This window comes from Myotis myotis, unplaced genomic scaffold (assembly GCF_014108235.1).
Source record: "Myotis myotis isolate mMyoMyo1 unplaced genomic scaffold, mMyoMyo1.p scaffold_m19_p_16, whole genome shotgun sequence".
Lineage (NCBI taxonomy): Eukaryota > Metazoa > Chordata > Mammalia > Chiroptera > Vespertilionidae > Myotis > Myotis myotis.
The window spans coordinates 9113523-9137413 of record NW_023416320.1 but is presented as its reverse complement, the minus strand read 5'-3'; the positions used below and the strand labels follow the sequence as shown (position 1 = coordinate 9137413).

The 23891-nt window shown below is 45.5% G+C and overlaps 1 protein-coding gene across 15 annotated transcripts in view; it reads right to left on the bottom strand.

The window, feature by feature from the left end:
* Positions 1-23891, bottom strand: part of PTDSS1 (phosphatidylserine synthase 1) — a 48837-nt gene that overhangs the window by 7774 nt on the left and 17172 nt on the right. For 4 of the 15 annotated variants that reach the window (XM_036337791.1, XM_036337794.1, XM_036337798.1 and 1 more), the window contains 8 exons: positions 20455-20499; positions 17151-17275; positions 15153-15311; positions 12596-12747; positions 9676-9817; positions 8765-8877; positions 7130-7195; positions 861-960 (listed from right to left, as the gene is read on the bottom strand). In XM_036337791.1, the coding sequence (XP_036193684.1) occupies positions 861-960; positions 7130-7195; positions 8765-8877; positions 9676-9817; positions 12596-12747; positions 15153-15311; positions 17151-17275; positions 20455-20499 (902 nt within the window). Of the gene's footprint in view, positions 1-860; positions 961-7129; positions 7196-8764; positions 8878-9675; positions 9818-12595; positions 12748-15152; positions 15312-17150; positions 17276-20454; positions 20500-21026; positions 21061-23013; positions 23092-23891 lie in introns of those variants that run through there. The other 11 variants (XM_036337793.1, XM_036337795.1, XM_036337800.1 and 8 more) reach the window with 4 other exon arrangements.

Below are 23891 nucleotides of genomic sequence, written 5' to 3'. Positions count from 1 at the left end.
TACACCCCAAAATATTATAGGTGGATCTGCTTCAAAATAATTTGGGGTGGACATGAGTAGGAAATAGAAGGACACAAACTGGCTGTGAGTTGATAATTGTTGGAACTGAATAAATAATGGGTACATGAGGGGTCATCTACTCTACTTCCAAATATATTAGAAATTTTCAATGATTATAAAGAAAGTGCAAATTAATCTTCTAGACCAAGTAAATAAAGAATCCTATGCTTAAATGTAAAATGAAACTTTTCTCCAAAATAGTAAAACACCTAAGTTAAGAAGGACAGTCACAATGTGTCAGCGAGGTAAGCTCTCACTTCCCATTAGAGGCGAGGGAAGAGTCCGAGGACGATGGAGCTGCAGGCCCAGCGCGCTGCCCGTCAAGAGAGGGCGCTCACCCCACCCAGGCGTGGCCTAGAGAGCCGGACGGTGGGGCAGAAACTGCAGTCAGATTACCTTCAAACCATCTCCCATGGCCTATGAACTACATCTGGTACATAAATGGTTGCATGGATGTGTTTGCTATGGGCACTGTAACTGCCCTTGTCGCTTGTGGCAGCCTGGGATGCTCAGCGTGTGTAGATGATGCCTGTTATAAGTAAAATGAATGCATGTATGAGGCACCTGCAGAGAAGTGGGATCCGACCAGGACCCCTGAAGGGGACCCTTCTGCATGCCATGTGGTTCTGTGTGCTTATTCTTGAATTTCGGACCGGTGACCATTCCTAGGTTATTACAAATAGAATATCCTGTCTATGAATTTCTAAGAAACCTTGGTACACAAGAGAGGTGTTTTTTCCCCCAGAGAGACACCATGGGGAGTTTAACTAACCCTTTGGGTAAAAAAAGTAATGACTTACCACGCAAAGAAGCCAAAGCACAACATAGAGTATCTGTGTCTTAGAGAAGAGATCTTGTCCAAATTTTATGCAAACAATAGCTTCCAGGAAAGCAATGACCCTAGTTAAATAAAGAACAAGAGGTTAAATACTAATTCACATTATCAGTGCATATACCTTCCCAGAAATATGCATTATTCCATTAAAAAGTTCACAGAATTTGGTCATAAGATTTCCACCCCAAACAGTGGTAGCAGGTCCCCCACAAAATGACACCGCTCTACCCCACTCACTTCCTTCAAACATAAAATACATTTGACCCCTGAACAATACGGGTTTAAACTGTGTGTGTCCACTTATATGTGGACTTTTTTCTATAAATACTGTAAATGTGTTTTCCTTATGATTTTCTTAATAACACTTCCTTTTCTCTAGCTTACTTTAGTGTAAGAATGCATATACAATACATAGAACATACAGATATGTGTTAACTGTTTATGTCATCGGAAAGCCTTCTGTTCAACAGCAGGCGACTAGTAGTTAAGTTTAGGGGGAGTTAAGAGTTATATGCAAATTGTCAACTTCAGGGGTTGATGCCCCTGATCTCCATGTTGCTCAAGGGTCAATTGTGTGTGTGTGTGTGTGTGTGTGTGTGTGTGTGTGTGTATTATATATAAACATACACATAAAGTTTATTTTACTATTATTCCACTTTTCTTTTTGTAGACTTTTTTTAGAGTGGTTTTGGGTTCACAGGAAAATTGAGAAGGTAGAGATTTCTCTTACACCGCCTGCCCCCCCACACGCACAGCCCCCACCCCACTGTCAACAGCCTGCCCCAAAGTGGTACACGGTTACAACTGCTGCGCCTACATTGACACGTCAGTGTCACCTCCTGTCCACAGCTGCCATTGGGGCTCACTCCTGATGTTGTACCTTCTAGGGATCTGGACAAATGCGCAACGACATACCCACCCCTACAGAATCATGCAGCGTAGTTTCCCGGCCCTAAACGTCCTTTGCACTCTGCCTATTCATCCCTCCGCCCCTCCCCAGACACAATAAAATACGTTTTACTTCTTCCTTCGCTCTAAGACTAAAATCTCAGCTCATCCATTTCCAGAGCTGGAGGCACCTGGTCTCATCCAGCTCGGGGCCTGGTACCCCAGGGTGGACAGCCACCACCTGCTGGAACATCAAAGGACAGGGAACCCCCTACCTTTGCAGGAGGCCCACACTGCCGCCCAGTCTCTGGGTGCTGGGAAGCCTTCCCTTGTGTCAGGCTGGTATCTGCCTACTTCTACCCGTGGGTCCTAACTCTGCCCTCCATGGCACAAGGCTGAGTCTGAGCCAGCAAGTGAGTCTTCCAATAACTTGATGCAATCACAGTCCCTCCAGCCTTCTAAGAATTCCCAGATTCACTATCCCCTATGTTTGCTGACAATATAAACTTTTTATCCTCTCTTGATCTGTAAGCAATTTTGCTAAATACAAAAATGTTTAAAAAAACACTTCATGTTTTATTCTTTTAATGAAAACATCAAAGAAAAAAAGCCACTCATATGTTCTAATCTTCACTTACAAATATAAAGATCAAACATGTATTAAGGTTCAGAGCTCAAGGTAAGCACGGATGAGGTGAGGGTGACACAGCTGCCCGTGATCCCAAAGACTGCTCAACACATACTGGTTTCAGACACATCCGGGTGAGTGCTCCCCTCGAGGGGGGATCTGCAGTCGGGGCCTGGGCAGCTGCACAGACACCCTCAAAGGGAAAGGACCCAGAGGCCCTGGGTCCCCCTACCACCGGCTGACCGGGGGGTCAATGCAATCATCAAATGTGCGGGCGCTCCAAACAGCCGGGAGCCTGGAGCCAGAGACACCTCAGCAAAACAGGGAATCTCCGGAATGTATCTGTAGAGTGTGGGGCTGTCTTTTCCCCTCATCCTTACCAAACAAGGTTTGGGAGTGGTTGGCCTGAGTCTGTGGAGACTACCCCAACCCCAACCCCAACGAAGCATCGTTTTAGCTGAGGTACCGGGAGGCTTTAGGGGTAGGTCTGAGGTTTAGAGCGTGAGCTGACACTAGAGGGCAGCGAAGCTTTGCTTACTTCCAGGCTGCAGTGAGGGCAGGGTGCCCGTGAGTGAACATACAAAGAACAGTTAACCTTTAGCGGGGACCTGAACTACAAGGGAAATGTTCAGCCCAGGAAAGAGGTGCCCGTCTGCCCTTAGGTCCGGCAGAGGCCCTGAGCTTACTGTGCGGGATTTCCGGGTATTTTCTCACGAGTCACCTTTCAAAAGCACCGTGACCAGCAGACCAGATCTGTGTTTCTCCAACTTCTGTGATCTGAGTCCCACGGCAGAAACACACTCTTTATTGTGGCCCAGTCCACACACACACACACACACACACACACACTGAAACAAGTTTCACAAAGTACTCCGTCCCCTTACGCTAACATTTTTCTTCCTATTTCGCTTTAAGATGCAGGTCAGGACCTCACAGCTGACTTCATAGGGATCTCAAGTTTGTTCTGAAGACCTGAACTTCTCAGTCACCAACTTTAGGATGTGCTTTGCTCCTACGCTAAGGACTCTTGGCTAAGCCACTGTCCATGCCTGTGGCCTTCTCAGTGGGGTGACCGCTGAGCAAAGACTGGCTGGGAAGGGGGCCAGTGGGGCGGCCTACAGTGAGGGGAAGGGGCAGTGTTGAGTCTTAGAGTAACATGGTCTGTAGGGCCTCCCTAGGACTTACCATGATTCAATTTACATTTTAATATGACCCACCTGGTGGCTGAACTCTGCGCTGCTGCGGGGGCAGGAGTGGGAAAGGGCGGTTGGGGCTGTGGAGCTGTGAGAGGCGCTACCCCAACAATCACGTGGCCTCTCCAGTCACAGCACTGCCCCAGGGGGACTCCAATAAAGAACATCCTTTCGGAAGGTTAACGTTACTTTTGTGCAAGACTCAAATGGCTGCTACTTTGGGGCCTGGGCCGGGTGGGAGCCTGTACTGGGCCTGTCAGCGGGGACAGCACACCCTCTGGCCCACCTGTGTGTGTGGGGGGCAGGGGGGGGATGCTGGGGGGGGGGCGGCGGGGATGCTGGGGGGGGGCTCCCTGAACTCGGTGCAAATTGAAATCTCTCTGATCTTTACCAAACTGACCTACTGTGGTTTGATGAAATTCCGTCAGGGCTCCCTCCCTTCGGTGCCATTTGTATCTCAATTACAAGGGGGAAGCACATAAACTCTGGGCGGAGGCTGGTCAGCACTCACACTCTCAGCTCCCGTCTTTGGAGCCTGCTCTTCACAGACAGGCCGGGGAGGAAGCCGGGGGTGCGGAGGCGGTAAAGAGCTCCTCGGTGCACGGAACAAGAAAGCAAGCAGGCGACTGCAGACTGGAAGCTCGGGGCTCAGAGTGTGTAAGCTGGGGGCGGGGGTGGGGGGGGCCCTGAGGCTGCCACCGCCTCCTGCACCGCACAGCACTGCCCACTGCTGCCCCGGAAGCTCTAGTGGGGCTCCAGGCCGGGGCGACCCTCCCCTCCCCTCCCCCAGTGGAAGTGAGGCATGGATAAGGTGACCCAGCTATCACACCATCGCACAAAGCCAGGAAGCGTACCACAGTGAGTCCGTTCTGATTAGGGGGAACACACTGCCTTTTTGGAGGAAGTGGTAGCCGGCGGGTGGGGGCCTTACCAGAAAGCACACTTCACTGCGCTCCTGGAACTCTGACCTCCTGGGAACCCGGGGGGGGGGGGGGGGGGGGGGGGAGGGCCAAGTGGGGATACCCAGCACAGGTCCGCTCACTTGTTCTGATGTGTATTAGGGGTTGGGGCAGGCTGTCATTTGAGGAAAGGGATTCAGCTGCTAAAAAACATAACTAAAAAATAGCCCATTCCTGCCAGGAGCGTGGGGCTGTCGTGGAGGTGCCTCTGAGTGAGGGGGCAGGGAGGCAGGAGGAAGGGGCACCATCCCAGGAGGATGGGATGAGGGAGGGTGCTGGGAGAGGGAAGCTGCCCTAGCAGCGTGAGCACCGTGAGCACCGAGAGCCTGAAAGAGGGTGGACTGGAGGAAGGCAAGATGAGGGTGGGAGGAGGCTGTGAAACTCAGTCACCAGAATCTGTGGAAAGTAGTAATTTTTCGCTACTATAGGTTTTCATCAAATATATACTTTCACACTCAATTTAGAAGTTAGCATTTTGAATCTAAGTGACCTAAGGGACTGAAAATCACGTGCCGATTTGCTGGATGTCTCTAGAACTTCAAATGCTAAATGGCACGTGAACCGTTCATGGTGTTTAAGAACCACTGGCCTGGCATATTGAAGATGGTCTCACATTTCACATGGGGGGGGCACTGTAAATTAGATAACCCGTGGTTTCTTTCATCACTTAAATAACAGTAAATTCAGACACAGCATTTGTAGCCATAACAAGACAATAAATTGTGACCATGTGACTAAGTGTTAATTATCTTGGGGATAATGAACTTACACCTTGGAATATATCAAGTAGCTGTTTTGCAGGGTCTTTTTTTTAAAATATATTTTATTGATCTTTTACAGAGAGGAAGGGAGAGGGATAGAGAGTTAGAAACATTGATGAACGAGAAACATCGACCAGCCGCCTCCTGCACACCCCCCACTGGGGATGTGCCCGCAGCCAAGGTACATGCCCTTGACCGGAATCGAACCTGGGACCCTTCAGTCCGCAGGCTGACGCTCTATCCACTGAGCCAAACCGGTTAGGGCTGCAGGGTCTTTTTAAAAAAAATATATTTTTATTGATTTCAGAGAGGAAGGGAAAGGGAGAGAGAGAAACATCAATGAGCAAGAATATGATGAGAGAGAATCATTGATTGGCTGCCTCCTGCATGCCCCCCACTGGGATTAAGCCCTCAACCCAGGTATGTGCCCTTGACTGGAATCGAACTGGAACCTCCAGTCTGCAGGCACTCTATCCACTGAGCCAAACCAGTTAGGGCTTTACAGGGTCTTTTTGATGTGAAATAACATAAAAAGTATAGATAATGTCATCACAAAATGATGTCCCAAACTTATCACCAAATTCAGATGATATTGGAAAAATTCATTTTGTATCTAATTTATTTAATAAAATAAGGCATCTGAGTTCTAGGTGGGAGATACCTTTGATTTCCTAATATTTCTTTAAAAGCAGTTTCTATACCCTCTTCCTATAATTTGCCAATTAACTATTCTAATCTTAAGTCAGAAAAGGTAATGTTAATAAAGGAAACCATATGCTAACACCAATAAATCAACAAACAAGTGCTGGCGAGGATGTGGAGAAAAGGGAACCCTCATGCACTGTTGGCAGATCGCAAACTGGTGCATCCACTATGGAAAGGAGTATGGAGGTTCCTTAAAGATTAAAAACAGAACTGCCACATGACCCAGTAATCCTACTTCTGAGTATGTATCTGAAGAAACCCAAAACACTAACTGGAAAAAATATGTGCACCTCTATGTTCACTGCAGCATTGTTTACAATAACCAAGATACCGGAGCAACCCAAGTGTCTATCAATAGACAAGTAGGTAAAGATGATGTGACACATAGACACAATGAAATACCACTTGGCCATAAAGAATGAAATCTTAACATTTGTGACAATACGGATGGACCTCCTAGAAGGTATTAATTTTGCTGAGTGAAATAAGTCAGAGAAAGGCAAATAGCAAACGATTTCACTTATACGTGGAATCTACATGAACAAACAAACAGACTCACAGGTGCAGAGAACAAACTGATGGTTCCCAGAGGGGGAGGTTGGGGACTGGGCGAAAACGGTGAAGGGATCGAGAAGTACAGATTGACAGTTACAAAACAGTCAGGAGGATAACAAGTACAGCATAGGGAATATAGTTAATATTGGGAAAACTACATATGGTGCCAGGTGAGTACTAGACTTACCAAGGGGGATCACTTCGTAAATTATATAAATGTCTAACCACTATGCTATACAGCTGAAACTAATATAAAATAATATCGAATGTCAACTCTAATTGAAAAATAAATGTAAAAAAATAAAAACAAGCAAAAATATCTACTAACATTTGGAAAAGTCAAATCTGAAGCTTTTAATCTAATTCACTATATTTATACTTTATCTTCTGAGAATAAAAAGAACTAAGGTAAAAAACCTCCACAAATGAAAGCCATCTAAAAACATCAGCAAGCCTTCCTAGGAAACCTGCATTGAAAGGCATTCAACACAGCGTCAGGAAAGAGCAAAAGCGATTTTTAAGCCTCCACAGTGGTAGGGACTTACCCAAACACCCAGCACTGAGTCCCCACGCGCTTGCACTGCGTGTCGGTGAGGTAAGCGTAGTACTGTCTGAAAGGACAAAGGGGGAATTCACTGAGCTTCTGTAAGACCAGCCAGTCAACATGGAGTTGAATTACTGTGACAGATGAATAGACAGATGTCCTGCCCTGTTCCACGCACTGCAGCCGCCTGGTCTAGTTCTTTAAGGAACTAGGAAGCTGGTGACTGCTGAGATGTTCCTGCGAGAGGTTAGGAGTTCGGGCTGGGCTGCAAGGAAGGGAGCCTGGTTATTGGCAAAGATGGTCTTGGTTCAGGGACAGGCTCCCAGAGCCCTGAGCCAAGGCAGCCCCAGTGGGCGCGATTCTGAGAGTCACCGGTGCTGTCATTAACTGTCTCCTCTGGCTCCCTCCACGCCAAGGTGGCTGATGGTAACCAGGCAAAAAACATAGATGTTTCCTGGCTCTCAGAGACCAGAATGGACCTCGCGGTCACTAAATGCCAACGATTTTGAATGTTACTGACAAAATAAAATAAAAAATTTTTAAAAAGTGGGTGGGCAATGATATAGAGTTGAAAGACTTAGAGCAGCACCTACCCAACAGAAATACAATATAAGCCGCAAATGCAATTTAAAATTTTCCAATAACCACATAAGAAATGCAAAAATGAACAGATGAAATTTTCATAATCTTTGTTATTTACCCCAATCTATTGGAAACATTATAAAGAAGTGCTCTATATTGTTTTTGTACTAAGTCTCCACAGTCCGGGGTGTTTTACATTATAGCACATTTCGATGTGCACTAGCCACACGCTAGTGCTCAACCCGTCCCTTCAGAAGCTGCATCTGAGCCAGGAGCTCATCATCGTTTGGGGATAACAAACTTTGAGGATTTTATGAAAGCCATCTATAAAGGCATATAAAACACACAGAATTTTGCATTAAACTTCAGGGGATTCACTTATACCTAAAGCTCATCCAGAACTATCATCTCTTCACCCCAAAGACCCCGCTGAAGAATTCTAGTAATAAAGAATTCAGGTCTTTGCCCAGCTGATGTGTCTCAGTGGTTGAGCATCGACCTATGAACCAGGAGGTCATGGTTCAAGTCCCAGTCAGGGTACATGCCCAGGTTGTGAGCTCAATCCCCAGTGTAGGGCATGCAGGAGGCAGCCGATCAATGATTCTCTCTCATCACTGATGTTTCTGTCTCTCTCTCCCTCTCCCTTCCTCTCTGAAATCAATAAAAATATATCACAAAAATATGTTAAAAATATTGAATGTCAACTGTTATTAAAAAAATAAATATTATTTATGACTTCAGATCTACCATAAAAACATTTGTATTTTTCAATAATCTCACTAAAAAGGGAACCTCAACATCACTGCTACTCATGTTTTTTTAATAAGCACTGGAGATTATAAGGGGTTTGAAAATAATGTTGTGATTTTGATTATTCACTTCTATTACTGAGGTCTGAGCAAAACATTTTCTTCATATTATGAACATATAATTCTTTACAATGATAGTTTCATCAAAATCTGCTAGTTTATGTGAATTCCCTCATGCTAACTAACCAGGAGAATACAAAGCAGGTTAACATGCTCAAGTGACAGTCAGACTTATACAGCATTACCTCACTGTGGGCGCCGTGATGCCACCAATAAAGAGAATCCTACACCAACTCAGTGGATGACCGGCTTGGAACACAAAGATATGTTTCAAGAAGAAGGTGTTCAACTCAGTCAGCTGAAAAAGAAGGAGGCAGCAGTCAACCTGGTACTTCATTCTAAGTCATAATCATATATTCCCTTATGGGAATTCTACAACTAAAAATAACTGGTCTGTTCAAAGCATTTTCAGAGGACACCTGGGGTCTTCCAACGGTTGCTACTGAGACTTGTAATAGCCAGTACAACATGGGCATCAGCCAACAGGGGTCAAGAGGGAGGTACTGGGGTGCTGGGAGAAGCACATGGGGGCACCAGCTACTTGTCATGCTTCCTGTTTCACACAGGTGTCACTTGGGTCAGGTGTGTGATCTGCTGGGATAGTCACAGTTCAATTCCTGGTCAGGTCACACGCCTCAGTTTCGGGTTTGATCCCCAGTAGGGGGCATACAAGGAAGCAGCCGATCAATGATTCTCTCATCATTAATGTTTCTATCTCTCACTCTCTCTTTCCCTAAAATCAATGAAAACATATTTTAAAAAATAAAATAAATTACCTAAAGTGGCAACAGCCTAGACACAATTTTAAAAATCACACATTGAATTTGAAACATAAAAAAAAAAAGCCTTGCATTTGTTCCTTTGGTCCTGAAAATGATCTTTCTAAAAAGCAATCCAATGCCTAACTCATTGGGTGATGGATGCTTACTATGAGCTCCTTTAGAATTTTAATTTGTTCCTTGTCATTCAAAGATTCCTATTTTAAAATGCCTTCATGATGAAACAGCTAGCTGGTAAGCAATGTCAACTAGCATCACCTCTAAATTCTTGGATAGCTTTATTTTTTCCCCTAGCTCTGGGCATCTGAAAAGAATACCTGCCAGATGATCATGAAAAGGTATATTCCAGCCACTCTCTGAAATGAAGACTTGGGGTCGAACCATCGAACGTAGGTCCAGCTGGCAGGAGTGAACTGCAGCACGGCTCTTTTGATTTTCCCAGTGGTGGTGTGGATGTCCCTGTAAGAAGAAAACAGCTCCCGTGAGAATCCGAAGAGATAAGAAAGGGGAAGAACAAAATCCCCAAAACAAGAAAAAACAAACAAAAAACCCCTCTGCGTTGACTGTTTACAACCAATGCTCCGTACAAGAAGATGCCTTTCCGTGTGAACTGTCTCTGCAACAAGGGCCTCTCTCTGCACAGGGGACACTCTGGGCAAGTCGGGCTGACAGGCACAGCGCAGAGCCCAGGTCCCGCAGAGCCAGGAGAGGCCTTACTCTGTGACTGGCTGACGGAAGAAGCTGAGAGGCACTGGAGACCACCTTCTGGAGCCAGGCAGGAAGGAGGAGGGTGCCAGCAAGAATCCGACTCCCTCCACTGTTTGCCTCCCAGATCGGGGCGATTTAGTAAGAGAACATGCTCCATATTCTCGCGGTCTCCCACATCTGCACTCACCCTGTTTCTCCCTCAGATAAGTGAGCCGTGATTTTTAACCTTCTTTTTGATCCCAGGATTGACTCAATTAAAAATGTCATATGCCCATGACAGAAAGTCACATGTTACAGATGAGAGCATTTAGGCTCAGAGAGAGCAACTGGAGGGCGCAGGCCCACTCCGCCAGCCTGGGCGCGGGGGTGCATGCCAGCCCTGCCCGGCTAGTGCAGGAGCCGAAGCCCAGGGCACACAGCAGTGAGCAGTGCTGACTTACATCAGATCTTTAAGTCTCAGACTGTGCTAAGTGCTGAAGGCACAAGTGCAAACAAGTCAGGCCTTTATTCCTTTGGAGGGAGGTGGGGGAAGTAGAAGGAAACCAGGTTTGTTCCTCATTCACTCACCTACCCATCGACAAGCATGTAGTGAGAAAACCTTGCAGCAAGCACATTCGCGGCAAAAAAGCAATGGCAAAATAGAACTATCCAAAGTAAACGGGAACTATGAAGGACCTGTATTTTTAAAAAATGGCCAAACTTCGTCAAAAGATGTAGGGATAGTTGGGAATAAATAGAGAAATTCGGCATAATTGGGATCTGGAATACTTCATATAGTAAAGAAGTTAATTCAACTTAAGTGACTCTATAGTCATTTGTACATTTCATAAAATTTTTAAAAAAGCACCAATGGGATTTTCTGTTGATTAGTTTGTTGACCTGACAAAACAATTCTCAAGTCCAATTTGAAGCATAAATATATGAAAGTAGGGAAGCATTATGTCAGGGTTTAAGAAGCCAGACAGTCTGACACAAATTCAGACTCAACAGTTCGCTGGTTATATGTCCTTCAGCGAATTACTAAACCCACGTCTCTGTATGGTCATCCCTAAAATGAGAAGAATGTAGTGTCTACCCCTCGGATTGATAGATAGCTCGAATGCCATACTGCTTATAGAGCTTGCCTGGAGCAGTATCCAGCACAACGACGGGCGGTTACATTATATATGTGCTGCCTTAAATATATTAACAAGCAACCTTTCCAGTCATTGGCTAAATAAAGAATTCTAAAATTTCTTATAATAAAAAGCCTAACCATTAAAGAATTAGAAGAAAATATGGGTCAACATTAACCTAAACAAAAAGATTTAAAGCTTTTGAAGTTTAAATGACAAAACTACCACAAAAAAAATTAAAAGAGATGACAAAATAGAAACATTTATGACAAATGTTAAAATCCTTAATCCAGAAAAAGCGCTAATGAAAGAGAAAAATCTAATAGAAATTTAATATGACACAATTTTATGTGTAATAAAATTGACAAAGCTTAAAAATAAAATTCAAAGCAATAATGAAATGAACAAATATTCACTGGTGTATACAGGTGAGAACATAAATTGGTATATTCTAGTTGTAAGAATTTATGTTAAAAAAATCAGATATGCACACAAAGACACATATTCAAGATGTCCACTTTTTTATAAAAGTGAAAAGTTTGAAATAACTAAATGCTCATAAAAGGGAATTGTTTAAATACATTATGGTTTACCCATATGTTGGAATATGAAGAAACCCTTTAAAATTATATTGTTAAAAAATTTAAATGCTGGAAAAATGCTCATATTTTGTTATATAAATAAAGTTTTAAACACAATAAAAACGACTATTTTCATTATCTCTACCGGGTTCTTTTCCTCCTTATCAATGGCATGGTTCCTGCCAGTCAAACTGAGGAGCAAGTTCAGAGAAGCAGGATGAAGAATGACGGGGTGTGCACTGTTCCGCATGGAGGAGAGGAGGAACATGCAACTAGACAGTCAGAGACAACTACCTGACGACGTAACAAGTGAGCCAGGTCAGGAAAGTGAAGGACCTTGGCCCCTGGGAACACAGGTCAGACCCAGGCAGGCAGGAGTATATACATGGGCTCAGGGCGCTCGGTTCCCTGGAGGGTGTGGAGAAAGGTACCCTGCTGAGTCCACAGAAGTACACTTTGTCCTAAAGACCACGAGAAGCTATCATCGGGGAATTGACATGGTGAATGGACATTCTTTAAAAAATCAGTCCAGCAATGTGTGAGGAGGCTTTGAGGGGTTACCTTGGAGAGAGGGGGCGAATTAATCCAGCGATGGCAGTCTGAATGCAGGCTGAGGCACACAGGTGGAAAGGAGACAGTTTTGAGAAAATCATAAATGACTTAGTACTTTCTAGGTGAATGCCTGAAATTAGGCTTCTAATCATGTATGAGTTTCAATTCCTAATGTGTAACTTCCTTCTCGTCATCAAAGACTGTGCCGTAGGCTGCACCGCCGACAGCAGTTGGGTGCTCGCGGGGAAAGCTGTGGCGCTGTCCAGAGGGGCGCGGCTCACCTGAAGCTGGCCCAGTGGTAGGTCCGCATCTCTAGGAACCGGCAGACGACCATGCCCAGCCAGATGCCGCCACCGTTACACAGCAGGATGTCCAGGACCACCTGGTCCCACCAGCACTCGGCGAAGTTGGGCAGGAGATGCATGAAGAAAAGCTGAGGACAACAGACGATGGTGGTAACATAAAAATAAAACATGGAGCACCGCACGTAAAGATAAATTTCCTTTTTTAAAAAAAATATATTTTTAATTGATTTCAGAGAGGAAGGGAGAGGGAGAGATAGAAATATTGATGACAGAGAATCATGAATTAGCTGCCTCCTGCATGCCCCCTACTGGGGATCGAACCCGCAACCCAGGCATGTGCCCTGACCAGGAATTCAACTGTGACCTCCTAGTTCCGTGGTCAGCAAACTGCAGCTCGCGAGTCACATGCGGCTCTTTGGCCCCTTGAGTGTGGCTCTTCCTAAGCCTTAGGAGTACCCTAATTAAGTTAATAACAATGTACCTACCTATATAGTTTAAGTTTAAAAAATTTGGCTCTCAAAAGAAATTTCAATCGTTGTACTGTTGATATTTGTCTCTGTTGACTAATGAGTTTGCAGACCACTATACTAGTTCATAAGTCAATGCTCAACCACTGAGCCACACCAGCCGAGCCAATTTCCTTTTAATAATACATGTTTTAGGAAAAATTGTTGATATGTCAGTTTTTCCTGATGTATTAAAGCGCTGGCATAATCCTCAAAATTAGCAGCTTGGTAATTGAAGCTGTGCATTTTAGAAATATTCCACTCCCTGTTTATTTGGGTAAAACAGGAGAAAGTTGTAAACATAAAGTAAAAAAGCTAGACCTTGATGACATGATATATGGAACTGATAGCTTAATGGGAAATCTCACATGAACCGATTCCCAAAAATGATCATCTTTTATGAAGCACCAATGATGAGCAGGTGGTAAGACAAAATGAAATCAAGGTGTTTGATCTCCAGGGCAGGAGTCAGATGCTCATCTGGAACCACACAATAGGGCAGGCTGTGGAAATGTTACCATGGTGACATAAAAGGAGCACAGAGGGGACAGGAGTCATCCTGAGAGATGGCAATTGCACAGGCTTCTGCACGGAAGGTATCCTGAAGTGGGATCATTAAGGCCAGAAGTGACTGGCTTTGGGCGACAGAGATGGAGACGAGGCATTTCAGAAAGGGGAACAGTGATGTCCAGGGTGGAACAGAAGTCTACTGCACAATGTTGTTCAAAAGAAGGGCAGAACAGCTGTGTCTGGGACAGAACACCCTGCCGTGTGAAGGCCCAAGTCTGAAATTACAGAGAAACTGCCTGGGGTTCTCTAAGGAGGCAACCCCATAATTACAAAGTAATGTAATTAAAAAGTAATAAAAGAGAAGAGAATTACTCTGGAGTAATATAATAAATACTACAAAATAAAACTACTCATGAGAGCATTTCATGGACTGTGAAACATTACAAGTATACGTGTATGAAGCGCCTGCCTCCTCAGCGTGCCTGCTGCCGAGAGGTACAAAGCAGCTCCTGCAGGTGACGGTGGGGCCTGCGCTCTGACCAGGTGGGTCACTACCCTGAGCCACATTCCCAGGCTTCCAGCCAGGAGGCAGAGGGAGCATCAGCTCTAACTCAGCAGCCGATGATGACACAGTTGCTGAAACGAAGTGGCCAGGGGGTGGCATGGAGAACACCGCAGCCTGGGGGAAGGAACCCTGCTCCTCTAGGTTAGGGTCAGGATGATGACTGGCTTGGAGAGGCTGTGCACACGGCCGAAATGTGTTCCTTGTGAATGAATAAGAGTAATATAATAACTAAACAATAAATGAGTTCGTTCCCCAAGTTTCATTTTGCTAATGGTTTTTCAAGAATATCTCTCTTTTCATTCATTACATGAGACAATACGTTTGATTACTGAGATGTAACGCTGTACCGGTAATTCATTCTGCAGCTACAAAACATCATCTATGCCCTAGTAATTCCTAAACACACAATCCTATTTATTTCAAGCTGGAAACTCCTTACTGAGTAAACTACCTATGTACTTCTAAGCAGATCTCATTATCCTTTATTTGTCTCACTTGGGATTTCAATTTCATTCTTTAGCTTTATTTCATTTGTGTGTTTTTAAAATTTTTTATTTATTGATTTTAGAGAGAAAGGGAGAGAAACACTGACTTGTTCCACTTCCTTATCCACTTATTATGAAGCATTCATTGGTTGCTTCTTGTATGTGCCCTGACCAGTGATCGAACCTGCAACCTTGGAGAATGGGGATGATGTTCTAAGCAACTGAGCTACCCGGCCAGGGCTCATTTGTTTCTCTAAGATTTGTGACACAGAGGCACAGTTTAAGTTAGCAAGAAGCTAGTTTCTTTCTCACAAAGCTGTAAAATATTCCTAAGGGGGTGTTTTCAATGCAGTTTTGTTCCCGATGCTGGGGAACGGATACTTGACTGTGAACTGACAGACCAGCTTCTTCCTCCATATAAACTATCCACACTGCAGGGTCCAGATGACCGCCCGCCCCCTTCTTACCTCAGTTAGCTCCCAGGTGATGCTGATGGTCCAGCAGAGACCATAACTGCGGATCAGTAAGGCCTTCATGGCCCAGCCCCAGAAATGTCCAAATGCAAATATATCGAAATGGCTGATAATCCTCTCCCAGGTGATAACATGGCAGTTCACAGCATACTCCTGTTTGAAGTAAAAATGGGAATAATTAATGATACTCTAGAAATCAACTGGCTTCCAGGATTCTGAAAATAAACAGGAACTGATGTGACCTTAATAACTAATATATGTCCTGCCCAACAAAAATGTTTTCATAACTGAAGATTCTTGAGGAAATAAGGATAAGCATTAATTAGAGTTTATGAATTAAATTGCTTTACTCTGAACTGCAAAAACTGGGTTAAAATGAGAAGTAAAATAATTTTACAAAGGCTTACACATCTCAAAGGGGTATCACATATGCTCTGTCACCTGACCACAGGGCAACTGTGTTAGGTCAGTAACAAAACATAAATAAAGCCCTAGCCGGTTTGGCTCAGTGGATAGAGCGTCAGCCTGCAGACTGAAGGTTCCTGGGTTCAATTCCAGGCAAGGGCACATGCCTGGGTGCAGGCTCGATCCCCAGTAGGAGACGTGCAGGAGGCATCCGATTAATGATTCTCTCTCATCACTGATGTTTGTATCTCTCTCTCCCTCTCCATTCCTATCTAAAATCAATAAAAATATATATTTTTAAAAGTCCAAGAAAATTGTGGGGGAAATATATCTGAGACATCTTTCTCCTAATCTCTAAGATTTCATAGACTTCAGTGAGCATGAAAGCACTTCTTCTTCTTCTTATTATTATTATAACTGTATAACTGAAGACTAGCCCAAAAGGCAAGTACAGATTTTAGAGCCGAAAGGATCTTAACCAATTTGTGCTCTTAGCAAAATACTTATCTATTTTAAGTTTCTATTTTCTCCTTGGTAAGATGGGGATAAGATGTCTGCCATGCATGCGTGAGGCTTGTATAGATTCAATATAAAGCGCCCAGCCCAGTGCCTGGCAGAGTAGACAACCCCAATCAGCCCCTGCTATCACCCTCACCCCAACTGTCACAATCATTATCATTAGAAGCTGTAAGTCACCCTGCACCATCCTCTTCCTTAGAGTCCGAACCCCCAAGAGACTGTTCTCCCCAAGACTTCGAAGTCATTTCTGGCATTCTTATTCCTGCCTTTAGCATGTCCTTTATAAACGTTAAAGATAAAGTCTGGAAACACCATTCCGAAGGGTCTGACCAATCTCAACTGCAGTAGAAGGATGACTTCCCGGACCTTTTATTAAGTCCTTTCCTACTGTATCTTGCTTGTTAAACAGGGTCTGTCTCTGGCCCACATGCCTGACCTCCCATTGTGAGCATCACCAGCTCTTTCTCCAAACTGTACCAAGTGTTAGGCACTGAAGGGAGGGGTGCGGAGCAAATGCATTACCGTATAAAATAGCCTCTGACACCAAAGCACAGAGCAGCTTCAGCCAAGAATAAAGTTATGTTTTGTGATTTAGTAAAGCTAATGAATGCAATGGCCTAAATCATGACAAGTGGCTCCTCATGGCAGCAGTGGGAAGGATCGTGGTGTAAGCTGGAGGTGACGGAGCGGATGCAGCTCCACCACTGAGGACCTGTGTGTGCAAGGCGCTGTGCTAGGCCTCGTGGATAATGTTACTTCCTTAGTTCGCAGTCAACTCCCCAAATAGAGTGTGTTACCCGAAGTCCTACAGCTACCAAGTGACGGAGGCAGACACACACCCAAGGCCGTCTCCCGATCATGCTCACAGGCTCCCTGCCAGCCCTTGGCTCCGAGAAGACTTCGCTTCCCTGACTATCCCTCAGGGAAGCCACGCCCTCACCAACCTGCCCAGAGACCTTGTTTAGCTCTCTACTCAGGAGACACGGAGCAGGAGCCATTGGAATGTGCACGGACTCCCTCCAACACCCAGGAGCCCAGCAATGCCCAGAACCACTGACCAGTACATACCATGATGTCCGCTTCCCTCGTGGCGTAGCGGAGATTTGGGTCTAGCCAGTACATTATGGATTTCACCTGCTCGAAGTTCAGGAAGAGGAGGAAGACCAGGAAGAGGAAGTAGAGCACACTGAGTCCTGAGGGAAACAGAAACAGTGTCACTGTGACACAGTGTGTTGGACCCCCGGTACAATCTGGGCTTCCTGTGAGAGTCTCATGCACAGTCCTAGTTCAGACTGAGAGGGTCAGCAACATTGTTGAGAAAAGGATGCTGAGGCCGAGACCTGAAGGACTGGCAGACAGAGGGGTGGGGTGGGGTGGGGGTGGAGGAGTGAGTGCAGCTTTCAAGCCGAGTGCAGATAGGTCCCCTGGAGAGAGAAGTGTCTGGAAGCCGGCATGTGGCTGAGGTGCCATCAGCACGGGAAAGGGGTGCGGTGGCCCTGAAGTGACAGTCAGCTGGGGGCCACGGCAAAGGTTTCAGATTTTATCGTATGTGAAACAAGGAGCACTTGCCAGGGTTTCAGTGGGGAATAAGATATCTAGGAACATTTTACGAGGCCGACGCTGGCCACTGTGTGGAGAGGGGGTGCAGGTGGCGAGGCCGGTGTAGATAGTTGGGGGGCCAGCTCAGCAGTGACAGATCTGGAGTGCGGGAGGTGGCCCACATCAGCCCTTGCAGGCGTTACCTTACTGTCACATCCTATAATAATTGGTTTCCTCATAAGCTTCCCACATCATTGAAAAATAATGTTAATCTACTCTAAGAAGGCAAAAGCCTGCTAATACACTTTAGAAAGGTCTGAAAACCTACCACAGGGGCTTTGTCACTTCTGTTTCTGTCGAGCCTGCTAGAATTTATGCGTTAATATAGGACATCTAGACACTGATACAAATGACCTTGGACCACAGCACCCCGTCCAAACGTGGCTCAGCACCCATCTGCAGGGAGCCACTCCAGAGGAGAGGGCGTCGCGCTGGAATGCAATGGACCGGCTCCAGCGCCGGGCTTTCCAACAGGGAGCTGCCAGTCCCGGCCTGGGGCAGGCGTACGGGGGGTTGGGGGGTGGGAGGCTGCAGAGGAGCATTCCCACCAGGTCGTGCATCCCTGGGCCTAGGCACATAGGTGTGAGGACCTCCTCAGGTTTGCACTTATGCACCAGCTATTTTCACACAAATTTTCAACTCAAATGCTCCCCCCCTTCCCCAGACCTTTTTATTATAATCCTTTCAAAATAATTACTTCATGGCTGGGCTTCGAGGTCCACGAAGAACATGAGAACTGTGTGTGTGAAGCAAACATGCATGAACACATGTGTGTCTGTGTGTCTGTTAGGGGAGGAAAGGATCCATAGTTCTCATCGGATTAGCAAAGGGCTCCAAGATCCTAAAAAGATCTCAGGTAAGAAACAAAACTGCTCATTCCCTATAATGGACCATTTGAAATAGGAAAAGTTCAGGTGTACCCAACTAGCTAAAAATAACTTTTAACTTCAAGCAGATACATTAAGTCCATGAGGTGAAAGTATGATGCAACCAGGACTGTCTTTTTAAAAATGTAAATGAACCGCCGAACCAGTTTGGCTCAGTGGATAGAGCATCGGCCTGTGGACTGAAGGGTCCCAGGCTCGATTCCGGTCAAGGGCATGTACCTTGGTTGCGGGCGCATCCCCAGTGGGGGCGCGTGCAAGAGGCAGCTGATGGATCTTTCTCTCTCATCAATGTTTCTAACTCTCTATCCCTCTCCCTTCCTCTCTGTAAAAAAACCAATAAAATATATTTTTTAAAAAAATGTAAATGGACCATCTCACTTCTCTGCAAAAAATCCTCCCGTGACCTCCGACAGCCCTTTGCACCCACAATCCTGAGTGGCTTACAAGCCCTGCAGGCTTCCATCTGTGCCTAACTCTGACCACTCACCACCTCCCCAGGCCTGCTAAGCGCCAGCCCCCCGGCCTGGAACACGCCGAACGTTTCCTAGCTGCGGACCACTGAGCTCATTCTCTGTCTGGCTCCCAGCCCGCCGTGGCACGCTCAGGTCCTCCTCTGCACGCAGGTTTTGGCTGAAGCACCCTGCCTCCAGCCTCCCCTCACGCACAAGCAGAAGCAGCCACCCAGTCACTGTCACCTCCCATGGTCCTAACCCTTAAGCCACATCGGACGTTTCTGATGAGTGGTTTAACAGTGCATTTGCTGCAGATGTCCTCCCTCTGCAGGGCCCCCCTGACTGGCAGAGCGGCTCCTGGGCTGTCTGCCCACCACAGACAGCCTCGGGCAAGGCAGCGCCTGCCCACAGGGCACTGAACGAAGGTCCGGAATGACCACTAAGTTCAAAGGGATTTACCTTTGATCCCTGAACATTGAAAGAAAAACAGGCAACCTTGAGCAAAAGGTCCATCGTTAGGGTCCTTATGCAGAAGATTACATTTTCTGAAGTTAAAGTAATTTATTTGATGTCTTATTTAGGCAAGATAAAGCAATGTCTATAGTTCGGAAGATCTGTGTTAAATCCATTCAGGTGATATTTGGACTAGAAATCAAATAAAAATAAGACAGCCAATATTTATATAAAATACTGATCACTAAACTGTAGTTCAAATCAGGGCTCTTTGTCTAAAGACTCCCTTGCCCAAGTTCTTTCCCACTCATAACACTGAGATCGCTGGACTTTTCAGTCCTCCTCGATGCCTAGGAGACCAACGTGCCCCTAGGATACACCTGAGCTGCACCAGCAAGAGAAACAGGAAGATGCTTAACCCATTGTCCACCATAAGCGTCTGTAGACGAAGCGGCGGGCGGACCTTCCCCACACGCCACACGCGTCTATAAAAAAAAAACGTTTTCCCTAAGTGGCAGCCCTGACCAACTTCAAAATCATTTTTTTGTGAGGATTTTCAGCTGAAAATATTCAAGAACACCCGAATTGTAATATATTTATTTTTGTAATATTCATTGCAAATTGATGTTTTAAATTCAAAATATCGTGGCGGGTGGAGATGGTTTCCGTTTTGTACGTGTGGTAGTTAACTGGTTAGAGAAAAGCAAGCCACAGTCCCTGTCAAGTCCTGTGTACAGTAGAGACACAGCATAAGAAGGGGCAAGTGGAACTAAAACAGTTCACATGTACCAGGATGTTGATTGTCACCAGTACTTGATTTTGTGGCAAAGACTTTAATAAAAAATTTATATTAGGAACACCAAGAAGTAAAAAGCTATACCTTTTTTCCTATAGAGTGGTAAGCAAAACTGCTAGGATAATATGCAGGGGGAAAAAACCTTTTTAAGTAGCATATATTTTAAAATCCAATGGGTAACTCACCAAAAACCATTCTCCATAAGGCTGGATGAGGTCGAGTAAATGGACCTGCAGAGGTAACATTACCGGGTTAGAACGAACTCATTTCAGAGACAAGACTAACGACAGTAAAAGGCCCTTTATTTAAATTGTTTTTCTGGCAGATACTTTGAGGTCCAAGTCTAGGTTGACATGATTCATCCACATTGTTACAACTATTGCCATACAGGTAACAGGCACCAAGTCTCCTCGCGTTGTGTGTGTTTTGATTTTTTCTTTGGAACTCAGGTCATCATTTCCCAGGGAAACAATGTTATAACAGTAAGCAGGTTACCTGTAAGAGTAAGTCATACAGATTGTACCTTAACAAGTGAAAGCTCCCTGCTCACAGGAGAGTGTGTGTGTGTGTGTGTGTGTGTGTGTGTGTGTGAGAGAGTCAGGGTGGGGGCGCACTGACTTATTCTGAAAATGAAAGAGAAAAGACAAATACTATGCTTTGAAAGTAAGTGAGGTGAGTAGTGAAACTGAAAATAAACTCTGAGCACTGGACTGTGCAGGCTTTTAAGATCATGAACTGGGGTAACAATAGCTTTTACCTGGCAACTCAGTTTCCATACACCAATGCAGATCGTGTTCAATGAAAAGTTTCACAAGATGAAACTTACTATAAGTGATACACAACACTTTTCTATTTTATTTCATTAAAAAAAAAAAAAAAGGTAGAAGAAGGCAAGCAAGCTGGTTTCACCAGAGTGATTTACGACCAACTGAAGGGTTACAACTCGCAAATGTTGAACACTGTTCTAATGGGCACCCGACCTGCCCGGAGCTGCCCGCGCCTTTGGACAGCCTTCCTACACTTGGAGAGTTTCCAGCGTTATGCGTCCCGCGTCTCCCGGGGAGATGCCAGAACTTGCTGCCCAGGATTCTTTATAACTAGGGCCTGGTTCTTCAGTCGCACCCATGCCAGACTTGGCCTCAGAGCTGGCGGTAGAAGAGGTGCCTATGCACAGCCCTCCTCTCCTCCCTCCGGTGCTGGCTAGAGTGGTGGCATGCCTCACACTGCTGACTGTGGCATGAGGTTCCATTACAGTTCACTGCAGAAGTGACAGTGGGATAGACTACAGCCTAAGCTCACTGGGGTTTCCTCATTAGACCAGCTCTGCGTGACATGCCAGTTCTAGAAGCTTCCCTGGGAACTTGTTTCCCAGCCTTCTACAATTCCTCCTCAAGCCAGCCAATATCCGTTAACAGGCTTTTAAATCAGCACAGTCAGCTTCTGTGGCTTGCAACCGGGATCCTGTCTGAGGCAAATATTTATACTATAGTTTTTATTCTGGAACTCATTCTAAAATCCCTCTCTTCTTACACAGGCTAAATTAAAACATATATGAACTGCTTTCTTCTGATGTATCAAGTTCACATGAGGAAAATCTGTTACAAGTATCCCCACTATCCAATTCTCAGTTCCTGAGTATAGATGGTGAGAATTCAGAAAGTACATTAGCTTTGTGAGAGTCTTTGCTTTCTCCAAATTAATCTGGTGCCCGAGTTTTGGATGGCAAATAGTGAGAGCTCAGAGAGGGAGAGATACCTATAGTCTTTTTAATCATCTGCTCCTCTCTCAGAAAAGCACAATGAAGCAGAGAAGCCTGAATCCCCTTTTAGGTAACATAACGTGGTTAACTTTCTTCACATGCTATTGGAAAACCGACAGCTAATATTGCCACCTTTTAAGTAATTTTCTCTTCACTCTTCACTGATTTTGAGTTGATGTCTCTTGACTTGTCACCATGAATGAATGATCTCCGTATTATGATGGCTATCTGGCTTGAAATATTACCAGTACTTCATCCATGCCAATGAATTAACCTCTCATAACAGGGGACCCAGCTTTCTCTATGGTTTCTTCTCACAAGGTCCAACTCTATACTCTACTTGGTTTGCAATAGAATTCCATGCCCAATCAATACTCCAAATCATTATGTTGTTGTTTTTCCTCAAGAGCAATCACAATGTTAATTTAGAATAGTCAGCAGTACTTTCTGAGCACTCACTGAGTACCAGGCTGAAGCCTGAGACACCCCCACGTTTTCTCTTAGTTCTCCTAACAGCTGGGTACCATCAACCCCATTTTACAGATAAGACAGTGAGCCCCAAAGAACTTGTCCAGGGTCACACAGCTCACAGGACTCCTCTTGGTCTGAGAGCACAGAGTACTTCCCTATCAACTCTATCAGGAGGAGTGGAGAGCCTGAGCCAGGACTGTCTCAGGGTCAGGAGAGCAAGGCGGGAGAAGCAAGCTGCTGGGAGCTGTGGAGGCCCTGCAGTGTGGAACTGATGCGCAAGGTCAAGAAGAGCTGCAAGGATGGGGCAATGCCAGGCAGCTGATGGGAGTTCCCTCACATCAACTAGTAGAAAGGCCCCGAAGTCCTCTTCCACCTGCCACTACTGTAAGAGAAGCCTCTGGAAAGCAGACACAGCCCCGGCTTATCTGACCCTAAGCAGCTGTTCCAAAGTGAGAGGACAGACAGGTGCTTGAGAACCTGGGAGCCGAGGGGCCTTCCAGCTCGCTTAACCTACACACAACTGCTTCAGCCCCAGGGTACTTCCCTCTGTTACTCTGTGCTTCCCTGTGACAGGCCCACGCTGTTCCAGGACCTGGAAAGAGAATTTTCATTTTATTGCAGTGCTGTTTGTTTGTTTTTAAGCCTTGACTTATCCCTAATTGATCTGTTTCCTCTTTTTTCTAGGTTTCCCACTTACACATCATCATATCACATCACAACGTTTCTCAAAAAAGACAACTTTTAAAAATGACCTATCAGCTTTGCAAACTGACATGCACTGGATCTGAAAAGGCTTAGGAAGGTAGGTTTTGGAAGAGACAGTACAAGGTGCTCTGTCCCGAACCAGGCTGGAGGGAACCACCTGTGTCATTTACCGCACACCGGTGGGATGAAGCCCTAGAGCAGGTGAGTCTCAGCAGCCAACTTCAGAGCGGCCCCCTTCTGACAAGTGCAGTTCAGTAACATTATTCACGGAGGGAACCGCCTTCACCATCAGACAGTAATTACTAAAATACCATTATTCTTTTTAAAAACTAAAAATGAGGCTGGCATTTTTCTATACCACAAGCCTTGGTATTTAGGCTCACTGGGTCACCCGCGCTTGGCTACTCCATGCAAGCCAAGCCGCCTTCCTAAAGCTGTGCTTTCCGCAGCATGGTCTGCCTAGGAGGACTAGTACCACCGCAGCCTCCTCTGAACATGTGCTTTCCTCAAGGCTTCTGCACAGACCTCATCTCCCAACAAGCTATGCACAAGTGTGCCTGGAGGAGCCTGGAGCCCCAGCAGGTCTCTCCTCCGTGCCCAGGCGGCGGAAACCGGGAAGGCACTGAGTATGGGAAGAAAGAGGCCTGTTTTGCTCTGGATTCTGGTTTCTTACCAGGCTCATCTCAA